The sequence below is a fragment of the Malaclemys terrapin genome, chromosome 2, assembly GCF_027887155.1.
Source record: "Malaclemys terrapin pileata isolate rMalTer1 chromosome 2, rMalTer1.hap1, whole genome shotgun sequence".
Classification (NCBI taxonomy): Eukaryota; Metazoa; Chordata; order Testudines; family Emydidae; genus Malaclemys; species Malaclemys terrapin.
In genome coordinates, this window is record NC_071506.1 from 143,077,487 (window position 1) to 143,093,798 (window position 16,312).

Sequence of the window (16,312 nt, forward strand, 5' to 3'; positions counted from 1 at the left end):
GGTGTTAGCTCTGCCTAGCCTGCTTGATGGCCCATTAAGGACCATCAGCTATACAATTGACCCATGGAGAGAAGGCAAATATGCCTTGTAACTCAGCAAAGTATGCAGGAACTTGCCCATGTGACTCCAGACTCCATTTTGCTGTAATTTTCCACAGTAAGAACAAAAGAGGTGTTCTTACACCTGGAAAAGACTATATAAGGCTGATGCCTCGTCTCCATCTTGTCTTCAATCCTGCTTCTTACCTCTGGAGGGACTTTGCTACAAATGGAAGCTCTACACAAAGGACTGAATGACCCATCCCAGCTGGGGATGTATTCCAGAGACTTGATTTAAACCTGCAGTTTATTTTATCGCTGCTGCAAGCCTGAACCAAGACTTTGCCATTACTGTATGTAATTGATTCCATTTAACCAATTCTAGCTCTCATCTCTATCTTTTTCCTTTTATGAATAAACCTTTAGATTTTAGATTCTAAAGGATTGGCAACAGCGTGATTTGTGGGTAAGATCTGATTTGTATATTGAGCTGGGTCTGGGGCTTGGTCCGATGGGATCAGGAGAACCTTTTTTCTTTTACTGGGGTATTGGTTTTCATAACCATTTGTCCTCATAATGACTAGCACTGGTGGTGATATTGGGAAACTGGAGTGTCTAAGAGAATTGCTTGTGAGACTTGTGGTTAGCCAGTGGGGTGAGACCGAAGTCCTCTTAGTCTGGCTGGTTTGATTTGCCTTAGAGGTGGAAAAACCCCAGCCTTGGGCTGTAACTGTCCTGTTTTAAGCAATTAGTCCTGAATTGGCACTCTCAGTTGGGTCCCGCCAGAACTGCATTATTACAGGGGTGCCTGGAGACCCCCAGCTCTCTGCAGAGTGCCAGGGACGCCAAGCCCGGAGCCACAGGCAGGGCCTATGGGGAAGGTCTCCTAGCCATGCCATGCGGAGACCCAAAGAAGAGGCAAGCTGACCCCAGCAGGCCATCAAAGCAATGGGCTAAGCTGAGGTTCGGAAGGACCCTGGGGCACCTGGAGCTGGGAAGGAGCTTGCTGGGAAGAGCATGAGGAGGAAGATGGCTGCAGGGAGGGTGGAACACTCCCAGGGATAGAGGCAGCGAACCCAGGGAATACTCAGGCTACCAGCCAGCCTGGGAGAGCACCGCTGAGTGGGGCAGATGCTCCTTGACCTGAAGAGCTGGCGGCCCAGACCCTGGGCAAGGAAAGCCCACGTCTTGGTGCTCAGGAATCAAAGCTGAAGGAGACGCAGCCTGGAGCGAAGGGACACAGGCGATGCCTCCAGCCAGAGCCACAGTCCGGCCCATTGATCCAGCCCCAGAGTCAGTTGAGTTTGCAGATATGGGAAAACATCCAGCTGAGACAGAAACTGGCCCCCACGGGCCCCGCTCCCAGCCATGCTCCTGGCGCCATCCCCGTGGCCTGCCAATGCCACGCCACCCAGAGCCCTGGTGCCTCCTGGTGACCCAGCACTGCTGTCTGCCCAGCCAGGGACAGCTACAGGAGGGATGTCTGGGCACAGGGCACCCCAGGCCAGGGGCATGAGGGGCTGTCACGGAGTATCGGGGGACTCAGGGCCCTGCACCCCCGGCTTCCTGCGATTCACCATGACTCTCAGCCAGCCAGTAAAGCAGAAGGTTTATTTGGATGACAGGAATACAGTCCAAGACAGGTCTTGCAGGTACAGACAACAGGGCCCCCCTCAGTTAGGTCCAGCTTGGGGTCCCAGGGCATGCCAGCCCACCCCCCTTGGGGGGTCAGAGCCATCTCTGCCTCCCAGCCATCTCTCCAGCCTGCTTCCAGCACTCTGCTTTCAGCGACCCCTCCCACAGCCTTTGTTCAGTTTCCCGGGCCCCGGAGTCACCTGACCTCCAACCCCCGCCTGGGTTCTCATTTTACAAGCTCAGGTATTTTCCCTCGGGCCGACTCCCATCCTCCGATGCAGACCATCCTAGTCACACTCCCCTGTCAGCATTCCCACACCCCAGCAAGAACAGTCCCAGTTCGTCACATCTCTCCCCCCTTCAAGACCGAACTGAGCGGGGTCACTTTAGCCAGTGACCTGGGGAAGTTCGAACCTACCCCCGTTCCCATGGATGCCCCCGCATCCCTCCAGTTCCTTGGTGGGAATTACACCAGGCCCCTTCAATTTCACGCCCCCCCTTAGGTCGGGGTGCTTGATGGCACTCGCAGTTCGCATGTGGGAAGGTTTATGCGGCCTGTGCCCTTTTCCCACCCCCATACCTCTGGGGTTCCAACTGGGCTGTGGTCTTCTCCCAGCGCTCCAGTCTGGAGGTCTGTGCTTTGGGCTCTCTTGGTTTAGAGCTGCCCTTTTAACCTTGGCCACCCTCCGGAAAGGATCCTTTATGCTGGGCAAGGGTCCTAAAGCTGTTTTCCCCTTGTCCCAGGCCTTCCTCCCCCTCTGACAGGGGTCACAGGATCCGCAGTACTGTCGGACAGTAACAAAGACCCCAGGCCAGTAAAAGCTCCATAGCAGCCTCTGCTGGGTACGCCAGGTTCCCTGGTGCCCTGAGAGGGGAATGTCATGGGCCCGGCACAGCAGCTGGCGGTGATACTTCTGGGGTACCACCAGCTGCCTCCTGATCCCCCCTGACTCCATTTTCCCTGGGGGAGCCCATTCTCGGTACAGGAACCCCTTCTCCCACAGGAACCTTTTCCGGCCACCTCGTCCCATGGTCTGTACCGCATTGAGGTCGGCCAGGTCCCTTATCTTCCGCAAGGAGGGATCTCTCTGCAACTCGGCCTGGAACTCAGCAGCTGGGACAGGGATGGCCACCTGCTCTTTCTCGCCCGCTGGGTCTGAAGCTGCAGCCTCCCTGAGCCGTGTCCCTGGGCGTTCCCTCCCCACCAGGTTAGGGTCCTGCGCCTCAGGCAAGGCACCCCCCCCAAGGCCAGGGCGCAGGGCCCCTTGCCGGCTCTGACTGCGGGTCACAACCAGTGCCTTTTGGGGGTTGCTTGGCCAGTTCTCCAGGTCCCCCCCCCATCAATACCTCAGTGGGCAAATACGGGTGTACCCCCACATCCTTGGGGCCCTCCTTGGCCCCCCACTTCAGGTGTACCCTTGCCACGGGCACTTTGACTGGTGTTCCGCCCACCCCCGTCAGGGTCAGGTAGGAGTTGGGCACCACCTGATCTGGGGCCACCACCTCGGGCCGGGCCAGCATCACCTCTGCGCCCGTATCCCAGTATCCATTGACCTTCCTCCCATCCACCTCCAGGGGAACAAGGTACTCTCTCCGGAGGGACAGCCCCGCGCCCACCGTATAAACCAAAAACCCTGAGTCTGGGGCATCCAGCCCCCTAGAGGAGCTGGCCTGGGGCCCTTCTCTCTCTTGAGCAGTTGATAAGCTGCCAGCCCCTCTGGCGTGAGAAGCCTGCCCCTCGTCCGTCTGGGCCTCTACCAAGTTAACCCTATGCGGGTTCGGTCTGCTCAGTCTGTCCTTGAGCTTGGGGCACTGGGCCCGAACGTGGCCTCTTCGGCCGCAGTAATAGCAGCTCAGGTCCCGTGGGTCCCCTCGAGCCGGTCGGTTGTCCCTGATGCTGGGCATTCCCCGTGGGAGGGGATTCCCCATATTCCCCCTTTGGGAGGTCCCAGGGTGACTCTCTCTCTGCATCGCGGCGGGCCTGTTCCTTTGGGGCTCCTCCCTGCCACCCCCTGACCGGCTCTTTACAAACTCATCAGCCAGCTGCCCGGCGTGTCGCGGGTTCTCTGGCTTTCTGTCCACCAACCACAGCCTCAGGTCGGAGGGGCACCGCTCATACAGTTGCTCCAGTACCAGCAGTTTAATCAGGTCGTCCTTCGTGTGGGCCCCACCAGCCCATTTGCTGGCGTATCTTTCCATGCGGACGGCTAGTTGCAGATATGAGATCTCAGGGGTTTTATCTTGACTCCGGAACCTTTCCCGGTACATCTCAGGAGTCAGCCCAAACTCACGTAGCAGGGCCTTTTTGAATAGTTCGTAGTCCCCTTTCTCTGCCTCTCCCAGTTGGCGGTACAATGCCACGGCTTTGGGGTCCAGTAAGGGGGTAAGGACCCGGAGTCTGTCCGCGGGATCAACCCGGTGCAGCTCGCAGGCCGTCTCAAAGGCCTCCAGGAAGTCATCCATGTCCTCCCCCTCCTTGTATGGGGCCATGATGCACTTATCAAAGCTCCGTGCAGTCCCGGGTCCCCCCTCACTCACTGCAGCCGGGGGTTCGCTGCCCTTCAATCTCGCCAGTTCCAGGTCATGCTGACGCTGTCTCTCCTTCTCCTGTCTCTGTCTCTCTTCATGCTGACGCTGTCTCTCATTCTCCTGTCTCTGTCTCTCTTTCTCCTCCCGTTCATGCTGTCTCTGTCTCTCTTCACGCTGATGCTGTCTCTCTTTCTCCTCCCGTTCATGCTGTCTCTGTCGTTCACGATCCTCCAGCTCTCTCAGTTTTAGCTCTTTCTCCCATTCCAGCCAATTCCGCTCCACGGATGCCGAACGTCGCCGGGAGGATCCTCTGCTGGCCGGCGGGCTTCGCCGGGGGGATCCCCTGCTGGCCGGGGGGGTCACGGCGCCTTCGGTATTTGCTGGGCTCCTCCCCACCCTTCCCCTAGGCATAGGAAGGAGGGGTCTCGGGAAGCCCTCAGCAGCCGGCTGACCACTCCCAGCTGGGACAGACACTGGTGCCTGCGCTGCATTTGCCAGGCTGCTTCCCTGAGACACAGGGATCAGTTCATTCGCGCGATCTTCCGCCTCCAGCTGGGCAATGAGCTGTTCTTTGGTGAGCCTCCCAATGCGCAGCCGCCTCTGCTTGCACAGCTCCACCAGGTCGCTCTTAAGCCGCTTGGCATACATCTTCCTGCTGGCCACTCACCGGCCTGTGTGATCACAGCTCCCCACAGTTCCCAGGGGGACCCCTAGTGTGCCAGCCCTTCTCGAGGTCACCGCCTCTCTGCCAGGGTCGAGCTGCAGACTCCTCCGCCCCTGGGACCACTCGCTGCGATCCCCCCGGGGGACCCTGTTACTGCAAAAGTCCTTCTCGCTGGTCACACACTCCCAGGGGTAATAACCGTCTCTCTCCCACTCTTCAGCACGCCTGGTCCCCGTCAATCCCCCTTCGTTTTACTGCTCCCCAGTCACTTACTGCAGGAAGCGCCGTCCACGGGGTGCAGTAGATCCCACCGCTGCCACCAGTTGTCACGGAGTATCGGGGGACTCAGGGCCCTGCACCCCCGGCTTCCTGCGATTCACCATGACTCTCAGCCAGCCAGTAAAGCAGAAGGTTTATTTGGATGACAGGAATACAGTCCAAGACAGGTCTTGCAGGTACAGACAACAGGGCCCCCCTCAGTTAGGTCCAGCTTGGGGTCCCAGGGCATGCCAGCCCACCCCCCTTGGGGGGTCAGAGCCATCTCTGCCTCCCAGCCATCTCTCCAGCCTGCTTCCAGCACTCTGCTTTCAGCGACCCCTCCCACAGCCTTTGTTCAGTTTCCCGGGCCCCGGAGTCACCTGACCTCCAACCCCCGCCTGGGTTCTCATTTTACAAGCTCAGGTATTTTCCCTCGGGCCGACTCCCATCCTCCGATGCAGACCATCCTAGTCACACTCCCCTGTCAGCATTCCCACACCCCAGCAAGAACAGTCCCAGTTCGTCACAGGGGCATCTAGCAGGGCAGCAGCCGAGTGGCTCCTTTGGGGAGGACCAGTGTGACGAAACAGGGCATTTCCTTAGTGTTTTGCATGAACACGGTGTGGGTCTCAGTTTCCCTGGGTGCTGCCTGTGTAATGAGGGGGTGGGAGAGGGTTTGTTGTTGCAAAGGACCAGGTGTGACTTCGCCTAGCAGCCGGGACCCCTGGTCACCAGACAGCAGCCTGGTTGATGGCAGACCCAGCGACGGGTGACCTGGTGACCGGGAGGCCCAGCCCAGTGGCCTCCGGTTCTGGCCAGTGGGAGGACAAGGGGCTGAGGAGAGAGGACCCTGGTGACCCGACCGGCTGGTTCCAGCCAGGGGGGAACAAAGGAGAGAAGAGAGAGGGCCCAGGTGATTTCTTTGCCCAGGAACAAAGACAAAGGGCGGAAGGGATATAGGGTGGTCGGCAGGGAGGAGGGGGCTGCTGGACTGGGGACAAAGAGCAGTCAGAATCAGGGACAGACCCAGCTGGACGAGGCTGAGACTGGCCAGGCCCGAGGCCCCTGAGAACTGCCCGTGCTGTGTCCAGATGTACAATGAACCCACCTGTGTTACGCTGGTGGAGAGTGACAGCAGGCTAGAGATCAGGGGGCAGGCATTGCTCCCCTGGGTGTGGTGGCCCCGAGCAAGTGGATTCCCTGAAGAAGTATCTGAAGAAGTGAGGTTTTTTTACACAGGAAAACTGATGCCCAAATAAATCTGTTAGTCTTTAAGGTGCCACCGGACTCCTTCTTGTATTTGTGGATTCCCTGAGGGGCCCACGGCAGAGCCAGGTGTGCTGATGGCTCAGAGAGGTGCGGGCCCAGGAAGCTGTGGAGCCTGGGGTGGGTTGTCAGACTGACGGGGCCATATGGAGCTGAGAGAGCAAAGGGCCTGGGAGTCCGGGACACCTGCCTTCCCGTCAGGAGCGCCCTCCGGCCCTTCTCTCTGCCCAGCAACCTGGAGAGAGGCCCAGAGACAGCCAGGCAGCCTGGCTCATACAGCTGTGACTATGGAACTGGGGGATCTGGCCCTCCGCCCCACTCCCCCTTACACTGCCGCACACTGGTACCTCCTGCATCCCCGGTCCCCTTCGTTTCCTGGGGTCCCCCCACCCAGTTACCTCCCATCTGTCCCCTGTCTGACCAGCCACCGTCCCTGGATTCCCCTCCTCCAGAACCACTGCCTGTCGGTTCCCCTCCACCATTTTCAATCGTCGATCACACACTCAGCCGAATGCCCCCGCACAGCGCTCACATGTTTGGCAGCGATTCCCTGGGCATTTCGAGTCGTTTTATTTCTCAAATCAGCCTGTACAAAGAGAGGGAAAAGCCAGACCCGTGGCCGGGGGCCAGTACGAAGCCAGATACCAAAATGAACCCCAAACGCTCCAACTCCTCCAGGCCCTGCCACCCAGTCTCTCGTGCCTCGAATACGGCCCCTGAGGCCAGGCTGGACCCACACGCCAGCCCCTTCTGGCCCTAGCATTTTTTTGGGGGGAGGGGGAAGTCAACAAGGGTAATCCTGGGGGGCAGCTGCATCCAAAATCAGCCACACAAGAGTGACACTTCCTAGCACCGTGGCTGGTCCGGTGCCAGACCAGCCCCCGATGGTTACAGGCTGTGGGACCCCCGGCACCGGAGGGTTAAGAACAGGCTGGAGAAACCCGTCATACTCGATCCTGCCTCAGGAAAGTGGCTGGAGCAGACGACCCCCAAGGGTCCCTCCAGCTCTGCGGCCCTATGGCATGACCCTGGTTCTCTGCTTGCTGGGTGCATAGATCCCATGCTGGCCAGGACAGTTACACAGGGCTCATGCTAAAATCCAAGATCTCTTCCCATCAGCAGTGTGGAGCGGTGCCTCCATCAGCCCCTCTAACGGGATTTATGAGTTTACCCTGTATAAAGCTTACGAAGTGGGTTTTTTTTTGTTTTCTGTGGAGTTTCAATGGTTTGCATGCGGAGGGAGTGGGACTCAGTTTCCCTGGGTGTTACTGGTTTAATGAGGTGAGGGGAGAAGGAGTTTGTTTTGCAGAGGACCGGAGAGAGAACTTGGGGACCCAGCCGATGGCCTGGAGGATGGATACCCCAGCAACCGGTGACCTGGCGACCCGGAGGCCCAGCTGAGGAGACGCAGCCGGTTCTGGCCAGTGGGCGGACAATGGGCTGCAGAGTGAGGACCCAGTGACCTAACCAGCTGGTTCCAGCCAGAGGACAGAAGTGAGAAGAGGAGGCCCCGGTTTACAACCCTGTTTACCTGGAGAGAAGACAATGGACAGAGGCTGAGCCTGAGGCCGGTGATTTCAGATGCCCAGCTGGGAGCAGGGGGGCTCGGGGCTGGAGAGGGGGAGCAGGCAGAGCCTACCTGGAGGCAGAGAGACTGGGATGTGCTGTGCTGAGGGAGGCCAGGCCTGAGGCCCTGAGAATTTCCTGTGCTGTGTTCAACCTTCAATAAACCCTCCTGTGTTACACTGGCTGAGAGTCGCTCCAGTCTAGAGAACAGGGTGGCATCAACCCCTTCGGGGGTGAAGGCCCGGGGGGTCCAGAGCGAGTGGACTCCCTGAGGGGGCCCACGGCAAGAAACAAGTGTGCTAAGGCTCCAAGAGGTGTGGCTCCAGGAGGTGGAGGGGCCTGACCCCAAGAGAGAGTGGAGCCCCGCGAAGGGCTGTCTCGCTAACAGGGGCACCCCCCACGGACCACACGGGGCCAAAAGTGGGCACGATCTGTGAGGCCGTGACACAGGGTAAAACGGATTTATTTGGCTTTAGACCCCGTTGGGAGTTGGGCATCTGACTGTAAAAGACAGGAACACTTCTGTAAGCTGTTTTCAGTCAAGTCTGCAGCTTTGGGGCAAGTACTTCAGACCCTGGGTCTGTGTTGGAGCAGACGGGTGTGTCTGGCTCAGCAAGACAAGGTGCTGGAGTCCTAGGCTGCCAGGGCAGGAAAGCAGGGGCAGGGGTGGTCTCGGCACATCAGTTGGCAGTTCCCAAGGGGGTTTCTGTGATCCAACCCGTCACAGTGGGTAGCTCTAAGCCCTCCACCATGGCTAGCCACCGGGAGGGCAGGGCTGAAGCAGCATCTGGCTCCCGCCCTGTGGCTATTTGGGCTGGAAGTAGAAGTCGGTGATGGCAGCTTCCCCTGGGTGGGAGGTGAAGCTGATGGGCTCGTTGTCCTGGGCTGAGGTGCAGAGGAACCAGCCCGGGTAGGCAGCAGCCTCGAAGCGATGTGTGCTGCCGTTGTAGGTCTTGAAGAAGGTGAAGCGCTTGGCCTCCTCATCCTTGTAGAAGAGCTCGATAAGGTGCATGTCCTGTGGGCGGGGGAGGAGGGTAGGTTAGAACCAGTGACGCCTCGGGACAGCCGGACACAATGGAGTATGGGGCTGGGAGGCTGATCTGGGCCCCAGGGGCAACTGTTTGTATTGACTAAGGAGAGGGATTGGGGCCTGCTGGCCAAAACCCAGCCAGGCCCATTGAGAGGCCAGGGCCGGTCCCTCCTCTCTGACCTGTGGGCTCAGGCTGTCTGCAAACTCAGACATTCGCTCTGCTCCAGTTCCATTCTGCACAACCAGGACAGCTGGAGATGAACCTTTTCTGTGATGAATCCTGAGAGTGTGGGACACTCCCGTGATCCCAGGAGGGGGGCTCCGGGAGCTGGCTGGTAGGGCCTACGCCCTGGTCCAGCCCTGGCTCTGAGCAGGGTTTTGAGAACCCCACAGCAGAGACTCAGGGAGGGGCCGGCAAGGGGTCCCTGGCATCGCACTCACCTCCAGCTGCAGCCGGGGCTGCTCAGCTGTTCCACAAGACAGGCCCTGGCTTCCGCCTTTGATGCCCAGGATCAGGGGACACCTCTTGCGCTCCAGCCTTCTGTTGGGAACCACGCTGACCTTTTCTGTGGAGGGAGATCGAGAGGGGAAAATGTGATCAAAGCACGGTCAGGGCCTCCCCCAGGTCACTGACCTCCCAGCATTGGCTGCTTCTGGTCCCCCCTCACTGCCTCATGGCCCCACTGTTCTCCATGGGCCAGGATCCCTGGCTGGACTACATCTCCCAGGATGCATTGTAATAGTATCATGTGTCTTGCATGGCAGTGCATCCTGGGAACTGTAGTCCAGCTGGGGCACCTGGCCCAGTGAGGAGAAGAAGGCGAGTGAAATATAGCCCCCACAAGGCCCTGCAGCGGCTGGGACGACCGCAATTCACTCCCTCCCAGCAAAGTGACATGGAACCTCCCCCCATTCCCAACCCGCCCCTCCCTGGTGGGCGAGATTTGTACTGTTCACCCCAACTCGGGGTGGAAACTAAATTCGAAAGGTGGGAATTTCCCCAGGTTGGGACCTGATTTTTCACCGGCCCTAGGAACAGTGGAGGGGCTGGGTGTGGCTCAGGACCATGCTCCGCCCTTCCTTCTTGTTGCAAAGGGTTCCCCTGAACAGCCGTTCTGTTAATGTGCAACGTGCCGGCCGCTGGAACGAGACCAGGAGACCAGCAGAGCGAGTGGGGCAGGGGGCGCCTGGTTCTGCTGGCATCTCAGCCCCTTGGGGTGGGCATCGCTGGCTGCAAACTCCCAGGAGCGTTGTGTGGGGACAGAGCCCCGCCTGGCGTCTCCCAGCGCCCGGGAGCCAAATGGGCTAAGGAAGCTGGAGCCACTGCGCAGGGGGCTCTGGGAAGGGGGTGGTGTGAGGTCACCAGCCGTGAAACCCCAGCAGGGATCCTGGGGGCAACCAACCTTCGTGGCTGGCGTTTTCGCCCTGCAGGTTCGCGGCCACCAGGCTGTTGTCCCGCAGGTAGAAGGCCTTGTGGCTGGTGTCGCGGATCTGGTAGTGGAATGGCTGTTTAGTCGGCCGCAAGCCAGGGGTGGGTAACGTCAGAATCTCCAGGTTGTCATCATGGAGCGTCACGCTCACATTCCCGCCCCCGACATCTGGGAAACAAACCAACAAGCCCATTACCCAGGTGCTGGTGTGTGACCCCCCCCCCTAAATCCGCCACTCGGATCCCCCTACCTGCCTTGCACCTTCATCACCGGGGTCCCCCTCCCTGCCCCCGCACTCCCATGGTTGGGGTCCCCATCCCCCTGACACCAGGGTCCCCAGCACAACAGGGCCCTGATCTTGGTCACGGTCTGGGCAGCGCCCGGCGCGACAGGGCCCTGATCACAGCCAGCTTCTCTAGCTGTGGCTACACAGTTGCTAAGACCAGACTCCCCTCTGGGGCCCCCAGCTGCTGGTCTCCTGGGTCATTTGACAACCAGGGGCCTGTAGGGACCTCAGCCTCTGCCTCCCCAGATGGGCTCTGGGCTGCGATGGGCGCTGAGGGCATGGGGGGCACTGCAGACAAGTTACTAAGCAGCGTCCACGTCTCCTCCTCTGGCGCAGCCACCCCGAACCCCTGGGTCTAGGGTTACCATATTTCAACAATCAAAAAAGAGGACAAGGGGTGCCGCCCTAGTCCCACCCCAGCCCCGTCCCCTACCACTTCCTGCCCCCCTCAGAATCCCCCTACCTGGCCCCTGACTGCCCTCTCCTGAGACCCCCCCCCACCCTAACTGCCCCCAGGACCCCACCCCCTATCTAAGTCTCCCTGTTCCCTGTCCCTTGCCTGCCCCAACTGCTCTCTACCCCCCCTTCTCCTGACAGCCCCTCCAGAACCCCCGACCAATCTAACCCCCCGTTCCCTGTCCCTTGCCTGCCCCCCCTCCCCCCACAGGGTGAGGGAGAGCTGCGGGCTCCACATGCAGCCAAACACTGTGGCGCTGCTGTGGGAGAGGAGGGAGCAGGGGAGGGGGAGGGACTCTGGCTGCTAGAGGCTCCAGTGGCTGCGAGGGGCTTTCAATCAGGCCCAGCCGTCCAATCAGCCGCACCGCACTCTGCATGAGGGGAAGGGGAAATCCCGGACATTTCTACTTTATTAGAAATCCCCCCCGGACGGCCATTTAAAGCTGAAAAAGCCGGACATGTCCGGGGAAACCCGGATGGTAACCCTACCTGGGTCACTATCTTCATCCAAGAAAAGGCTGAACAGCTCCTCCATGTTGGGGTCTACGACCGACTGCGAATCCGGCTCCATCCTCAGCCCGTCCCCTGAGCCCAGCCTACAGCGGTGTTCAGGCAGCGCTCTCCAGCTGGAGAGGGGAGACTGGGGTCAGTGATCTCAGTGTCGTCGTCCCCGTGCACAGAGCAGGGGTCTCAGAGCTATGGGGGACCCTGCCCCATGGACTCACTTCCCCACATTTGACTCACAGACCTGGCAGGGAGGCATTCCCACCCCCTTCTCTGCACCCCCTCCCCCAATCACAGCCTCCTGGGAAAAACATCAACCCCAATGTGCCCCTGGAAGGGCTGTCCATGGGGGCAGATACGGGCTGTAGCACACGGAGGGCACCTGGCTGATTTGGGGGGGGGGAGGAGGGTCTTAGCTGGCATCCAGTAGCAGGGAGTTCCAAAAGCCATCTGGAAGGCTGCATAGTGGCTGTCGGCACCATTGCGTTCTCAGCCTCAGCTGAGTGGGAGGCAGAGCTTTTTGGGGGGAGATGGCAGCTGGGACAGGGCAGAAAGTGCTGAGTTCCTCACCCCTCCCACCCCAGGCACGTTGGATCCACCGAAGGGAGACCACAGCCCAGCCCCAGCTCTTACCCCACACACTGTCTCCAGCTGGCTCTCCTCCTCCTGTGGCTTTGCTGTCAACAAAGGGAGACGGTGACCAGAGACGGCAGCACCCACGGCCAGACCTTTGCCCCCGGCTGCTGACCTCTCAGGAAGCCCTGGGATGCCCTGGGCTCCCTGCACCCGCCCTGGTGGTGCCCCTCTCTTCCGACCCACAGCCCCCTGCTAGCCCAGCCCTTGTCCCCCCTCAGCTCTGCCGGTGCCCCTCACTGCCAACCCACAGCCCCTGCTAGCCCAGTCATGGGCTCCCCCAGCTCTGCTGGTGCCTCTCACTCCCGACCCGCAGACCCCTGTTACCCTAGCGCTTGTCTCCCCTCAGCTCTGCCAGTGCCCCTCACTCCCGAACCGCAGCCCCCTGCTAGATGAGCCCTGGGCTCCCCCCAGTTCTGCCTGCGCCCTTTCCTCCCAACCCGCAGCCCCCTGCTAGCCCAGCCCTGCACCCCCAGCTCTCTCGAGGCCCCTCATGCCCGACCCACAGCCCCTGCTAGCTCAGGCCTGCTCTCCCCCAGGTCTGCCGGTGCCCCTCACTCCCGACCTGTGGACCCCTGCTACTCCAGCCCTGGGCTCCCCACGCAGCAGTGGAGCGACACCAATTGACATCAGCAGAGGATCTGGCCCATTGATGCCCATGGATAGGATTACCATACGTCCGAATTTTCCTGGACATGTCCAGCTTTTTGGGCCTCAAATCCCCGTCCGGGAGCTAATCCCCAAAAGCTGGACATGTCTGGGAAAATAGGGAGGGAGGGGTCATGGGGCTTGGGTCCTGGCCAGAGCTGCTGGGGCCGGCGGTGCTCGGCCGGGGGCCGGAGCTGCTGGGGCTGGCGGTGCTCGGCGGGGGGCCGGAGCTGCTGGGGCTGGCGGTGCTCGGCCGGGGGCTGGAGCCACTGGGGCCGGCGGTGCTCGACCGGGGGCCGGAGCCGCTGGGCCAGGGCGGGCCAGAGCCGCTTGGCTGGAACCAGGGTCGGCGCCCCAGGGCCCGAGCCGAGTCGGGTGGGAGACGCCGGGGCCAGAGCCTCTTGGCCTGGGCCGGCCGGCCGCCGGAGGGAGCCACTCGGCCGGGGGGGCCGGACTGGGCCGCGCTGCGCCCCGCCTCAGCCCCAGCCCCAGCTTACCTGCTGCCTCCCTGTTTCAGGCTTCCCGCGAACATTTGATTTGATTCGCGGGAAGCAGGGGAGGGGGAGGAGCAGGGGGCGGAGCGTTCAGGGGAGGGGGCAGAGTTGGGGCGGGGACTTTGGGGAAGGGGCGGAGTTGGGGCAGGGCCGGGGCCCCGTGGAGTGTCCTCCTTTTTTTCAAATTGAAATATGGTAACCCTACCCAGGGAGCCACTGCTGAGCGCCAGCAGTGTGAGCTGGGCACAGAAGTAGGGCCTGTCGGTGCCATCCTGCGGCGTTAGCCCGCGTCAGAGGACTCCAAAGGCTGTTCCAAGCCCAGGTGCGGGTAGGCCCAGCTTACAGCTCCAGCCAGAGCGGCTCTCCTGGGGTGCGTGGGTGGAGGGTGTAGACACGGCTCATGAGCTGTGCTCACAGCCACCCGCCCATGCCCCAGGGAGCCTGGCAAGGCAGGGACCCACAGATGGCCAGCCTCCGTGGTAGAGCCTAGAGGCTGGGACTCACCTGTGGGGTATCCCCCAACTCACGTGTGACTCCGGGGTGCTGGACATGGCTGGGCCTGGGGGAGAGAGAGGCCGGCACCTGGCCTCAGTCAGGAATGAGCAGGATTCCTGGCTATCATGAAGGTCTGACCCTGCCTGCGGCTGGGACTGAGCCCCAACAGTGGGACTTTGAGACGGGCCGCATCAGTGTGTCTTTAACCAGGGAGCCGGAATTCAGGTTGGGGCATCCTTCTCCAACACAGCCTGTCGTGCCAGGAGCTGCCCACAGTCCCAGGACGGCCGCATGTGCAACAGCAGAGACATTAGTCCGCAATGGCAACATGTCTGAGGTCATCACTAGGTTCCAGAGTGAACACCTGGCTGTGCGAGATGGTGGCAGCTCATAGGCCTCCTAGGCATTCTTTCTGACCATGGGGGCCTGAGCCCAGGGGAATTGGTGGAGCTTTGCTGCTTTACAGCAGCTGAGGTGCCAACCCAAGGGGAGACCTGCCAATGATGCCAAAGGCTTTGGGCTCGGGCCCGGGCCAGCCCTGGCAGGCACCTGTGCCCAGGTAACTCCCAGCCATGAAGGCTGCAAAGGGCTCTCTGTTCAGCCAGCAGCTGGTAATCCTAGCTGAACCCAGCCCCAGTGCCCACCCGGTGGGGCACTGGATTCCTGCCCCTCCCTGTATACCCATCCCCCATCCCAGCCAGAAGAAAAAGCAGAGGACACACCAGGCGCCAGGGCAGCGAGCTGGCAGAGGAGGCCCGTGGCACTGAGCACCCAGGGGAGAGCAGTACCTGCAGTCCACAAGTTCCTGTGAGCTCTGGAACGTGCTGTCGCACTCGCCCAGCAGCTCCACAGCTACTTATGGGCCCTGCCGTGCAGGGAGTGACGGTTACACCTGGAACAATGGGCCTGGTAGAGGACAGCGCTGATGTAACATGCAAATTCGGCTGACACATGGCGGCTTTCCGGAAGGGGCAACACCCAGTCCCGGACGAGAGGGCTGGGGAGAGCTTATGAACTGAGTGATGTATGGGCAGGAATTGGGTCAGTCTGGAAACCCCAATGCAGGAATTCTCAGATAAAGACCTGAGACCCCGTCATGCCGCATGCTGCCCAAACCCCGCCCGAGATCAGGGCCCCATTGTGCTGGGCGCTGCCCAGACCCCCCCCTGAAATCAGGGCCCTGTCATGCTGGGGGCTGTGCAGATCCCAACAGAGATGGGGAAACTGAGGCCCAGACAGATTGACACAGAACCCAGCTCAGCTCAGCTGCAGCCCAGCGTCTGCGTCATGAACCCAGCTGTCCCCAGCCAACTGCCCCCCGTTGCGGCTGGTGCTATCGCAGATCCGTGGGGAGGGGTACTTGGGGTGTCAGGAGCATGCAGAGCTGGGGAGTCCAGTGCTGAGCCCCAGGCATGGCGAGGGACCCTGCATGTGCAGCTGGCTCATGCTGGGCCGGTCCCCACCTCAGGCCAGGAGGAGGCAGCCGCGGAAGCTGGGGGATGTTGAAATCTTGCTGCTGCCACGTCAGTGGGTGGAATTAAGGGAACCTGCCAAGCAGGCTGTGGGTGCAGCTTGGTCCCGTGTGATGCCAGAGCCGTGGGCGGCATTGCCTCAGGGGGATCAGGATGCAATGATGGGTGAAATGCCCCAGCCGCCGTGGGGCTGGCCCTCCACGCACAGCGCGAGCAGAGGCCCCTCCTCAAATGAACTGGTTCTCCCACCCCCATCTGGGTGCATCGAGTGTCCCCAGCCCCCTCTGGATTTCAGCCACACCCTGGTTCCCAGGATGGGCGCCCGAGTTGTGGGCAGAGCTGGCTGGGAAAGGCTCCTGGTTTTCCCTGAGCCATTGGCCTTTCGTGCCAAACACTGGGGCAGGCTCGCTGGTTCCCCACTGATGGGGGGCTGGAGGAGCAGCCCACGAGGGGAATAAACCCACAAGGAAGGACGTGTGTGTCCTGGGGAGGCCTGGGAAGCCCCAGCCCAGCAGCAGGGCCTGTCTGCAACCTCGGGTGCCCAGCTCTCCAGGCAGTCCCCACGGCTCACTGGGGGTGCTACCCCCCATGTTCCTCATGTGCCCAGCGCTCCCACTGACACCGTGGGGCTGCCTGGGGCTGGGTGCAGCACATGCGCTCCCCTCTCTTGCCCCAGTCCCTTGCCTGCAAACTGACCTGACTGGTTTATCGGCAGTGGCGTCTGTGCCATGCGCCTTCCCAGACTCCATCCCCAATGGGCACGGACGTCGCACCCATGCCCAGCCCAACCCATGGCCTGTCTGCCATGGGGCCACTCCCAGCTGCTCCAGAGAGCCCCTGCGAGGGGCCATTCCAGAACCACCCGCCCCGGGAGCTGTTTCTCCCTGACCCCATCAGACCCAGGGGCA

The 16,312-nt window shown here is 61.0% G+C and overlaps 1 protein-coding gene across 1 annotated transcript; it reads right to left on the bottom strand.

The window, feature by feature from the left end:
* Nucleotides 1-8,403: 8,403 nt before the first annotated feature.
* IL36RN (interleukin 36 receptor antagonist) lies at nucleotides 8,404-14,792 on the bottom strand. The gene is made up of 6 exons (XM_054019067.1): nucleotides 14,721-14,792; nucleotides 12,296-12,339; nucleotides 11,648-11,784; nucleotides 10,390-10,584; nucleotides 9,428-9,552; nucleotides 8,404-8,971 (listed from the first exon to the last, which is right to left on the bottom strand). The coding sequence occupies exons 3-6, from the start codon at nucleotides 11,727-11,729 to the stop codon at nucleotides 8,762-8,764; spliced, it is 612 nt and encodes a 203-aa protein (XP_053875042.1). The 5' UTR covers nucleotides 11,730-11,784; nucleotides 12,296-12,339; nucleotides 14,721-14,792; the 3' UTR covers nucleotides 8,404-8,761.
* Between the last annotated feature and the right edge of the window lie 1,520 nt (nucleotides 14,793-16,312).

Excerpts from the sequence above, each read along its gene's own strand:
- IL36RN (XM_054019067.1), bottom strand. The coding sequence starts at position 11,729 with ATGGAGCCGGATTCGCAGTCGGTCGTAGACCCCAACATGGAGGAGCTG. Across the intron at positions 9,553-10,389 it reads CGAAAACGCCAGCCACGAAG|AAAAGGTCAGCGTGGTTCCC; the intron begins GTTGGTTGCCCC and ends CTCCCTCCACAG. Across the intron at positions 8,972-9,427 it reads AGCCCCGGCTGCAGCTGGAG|GACATGCACCTTATCGAGCT; the intron begins GTGAGTGCGATG and ends CCCCGCCCACAG.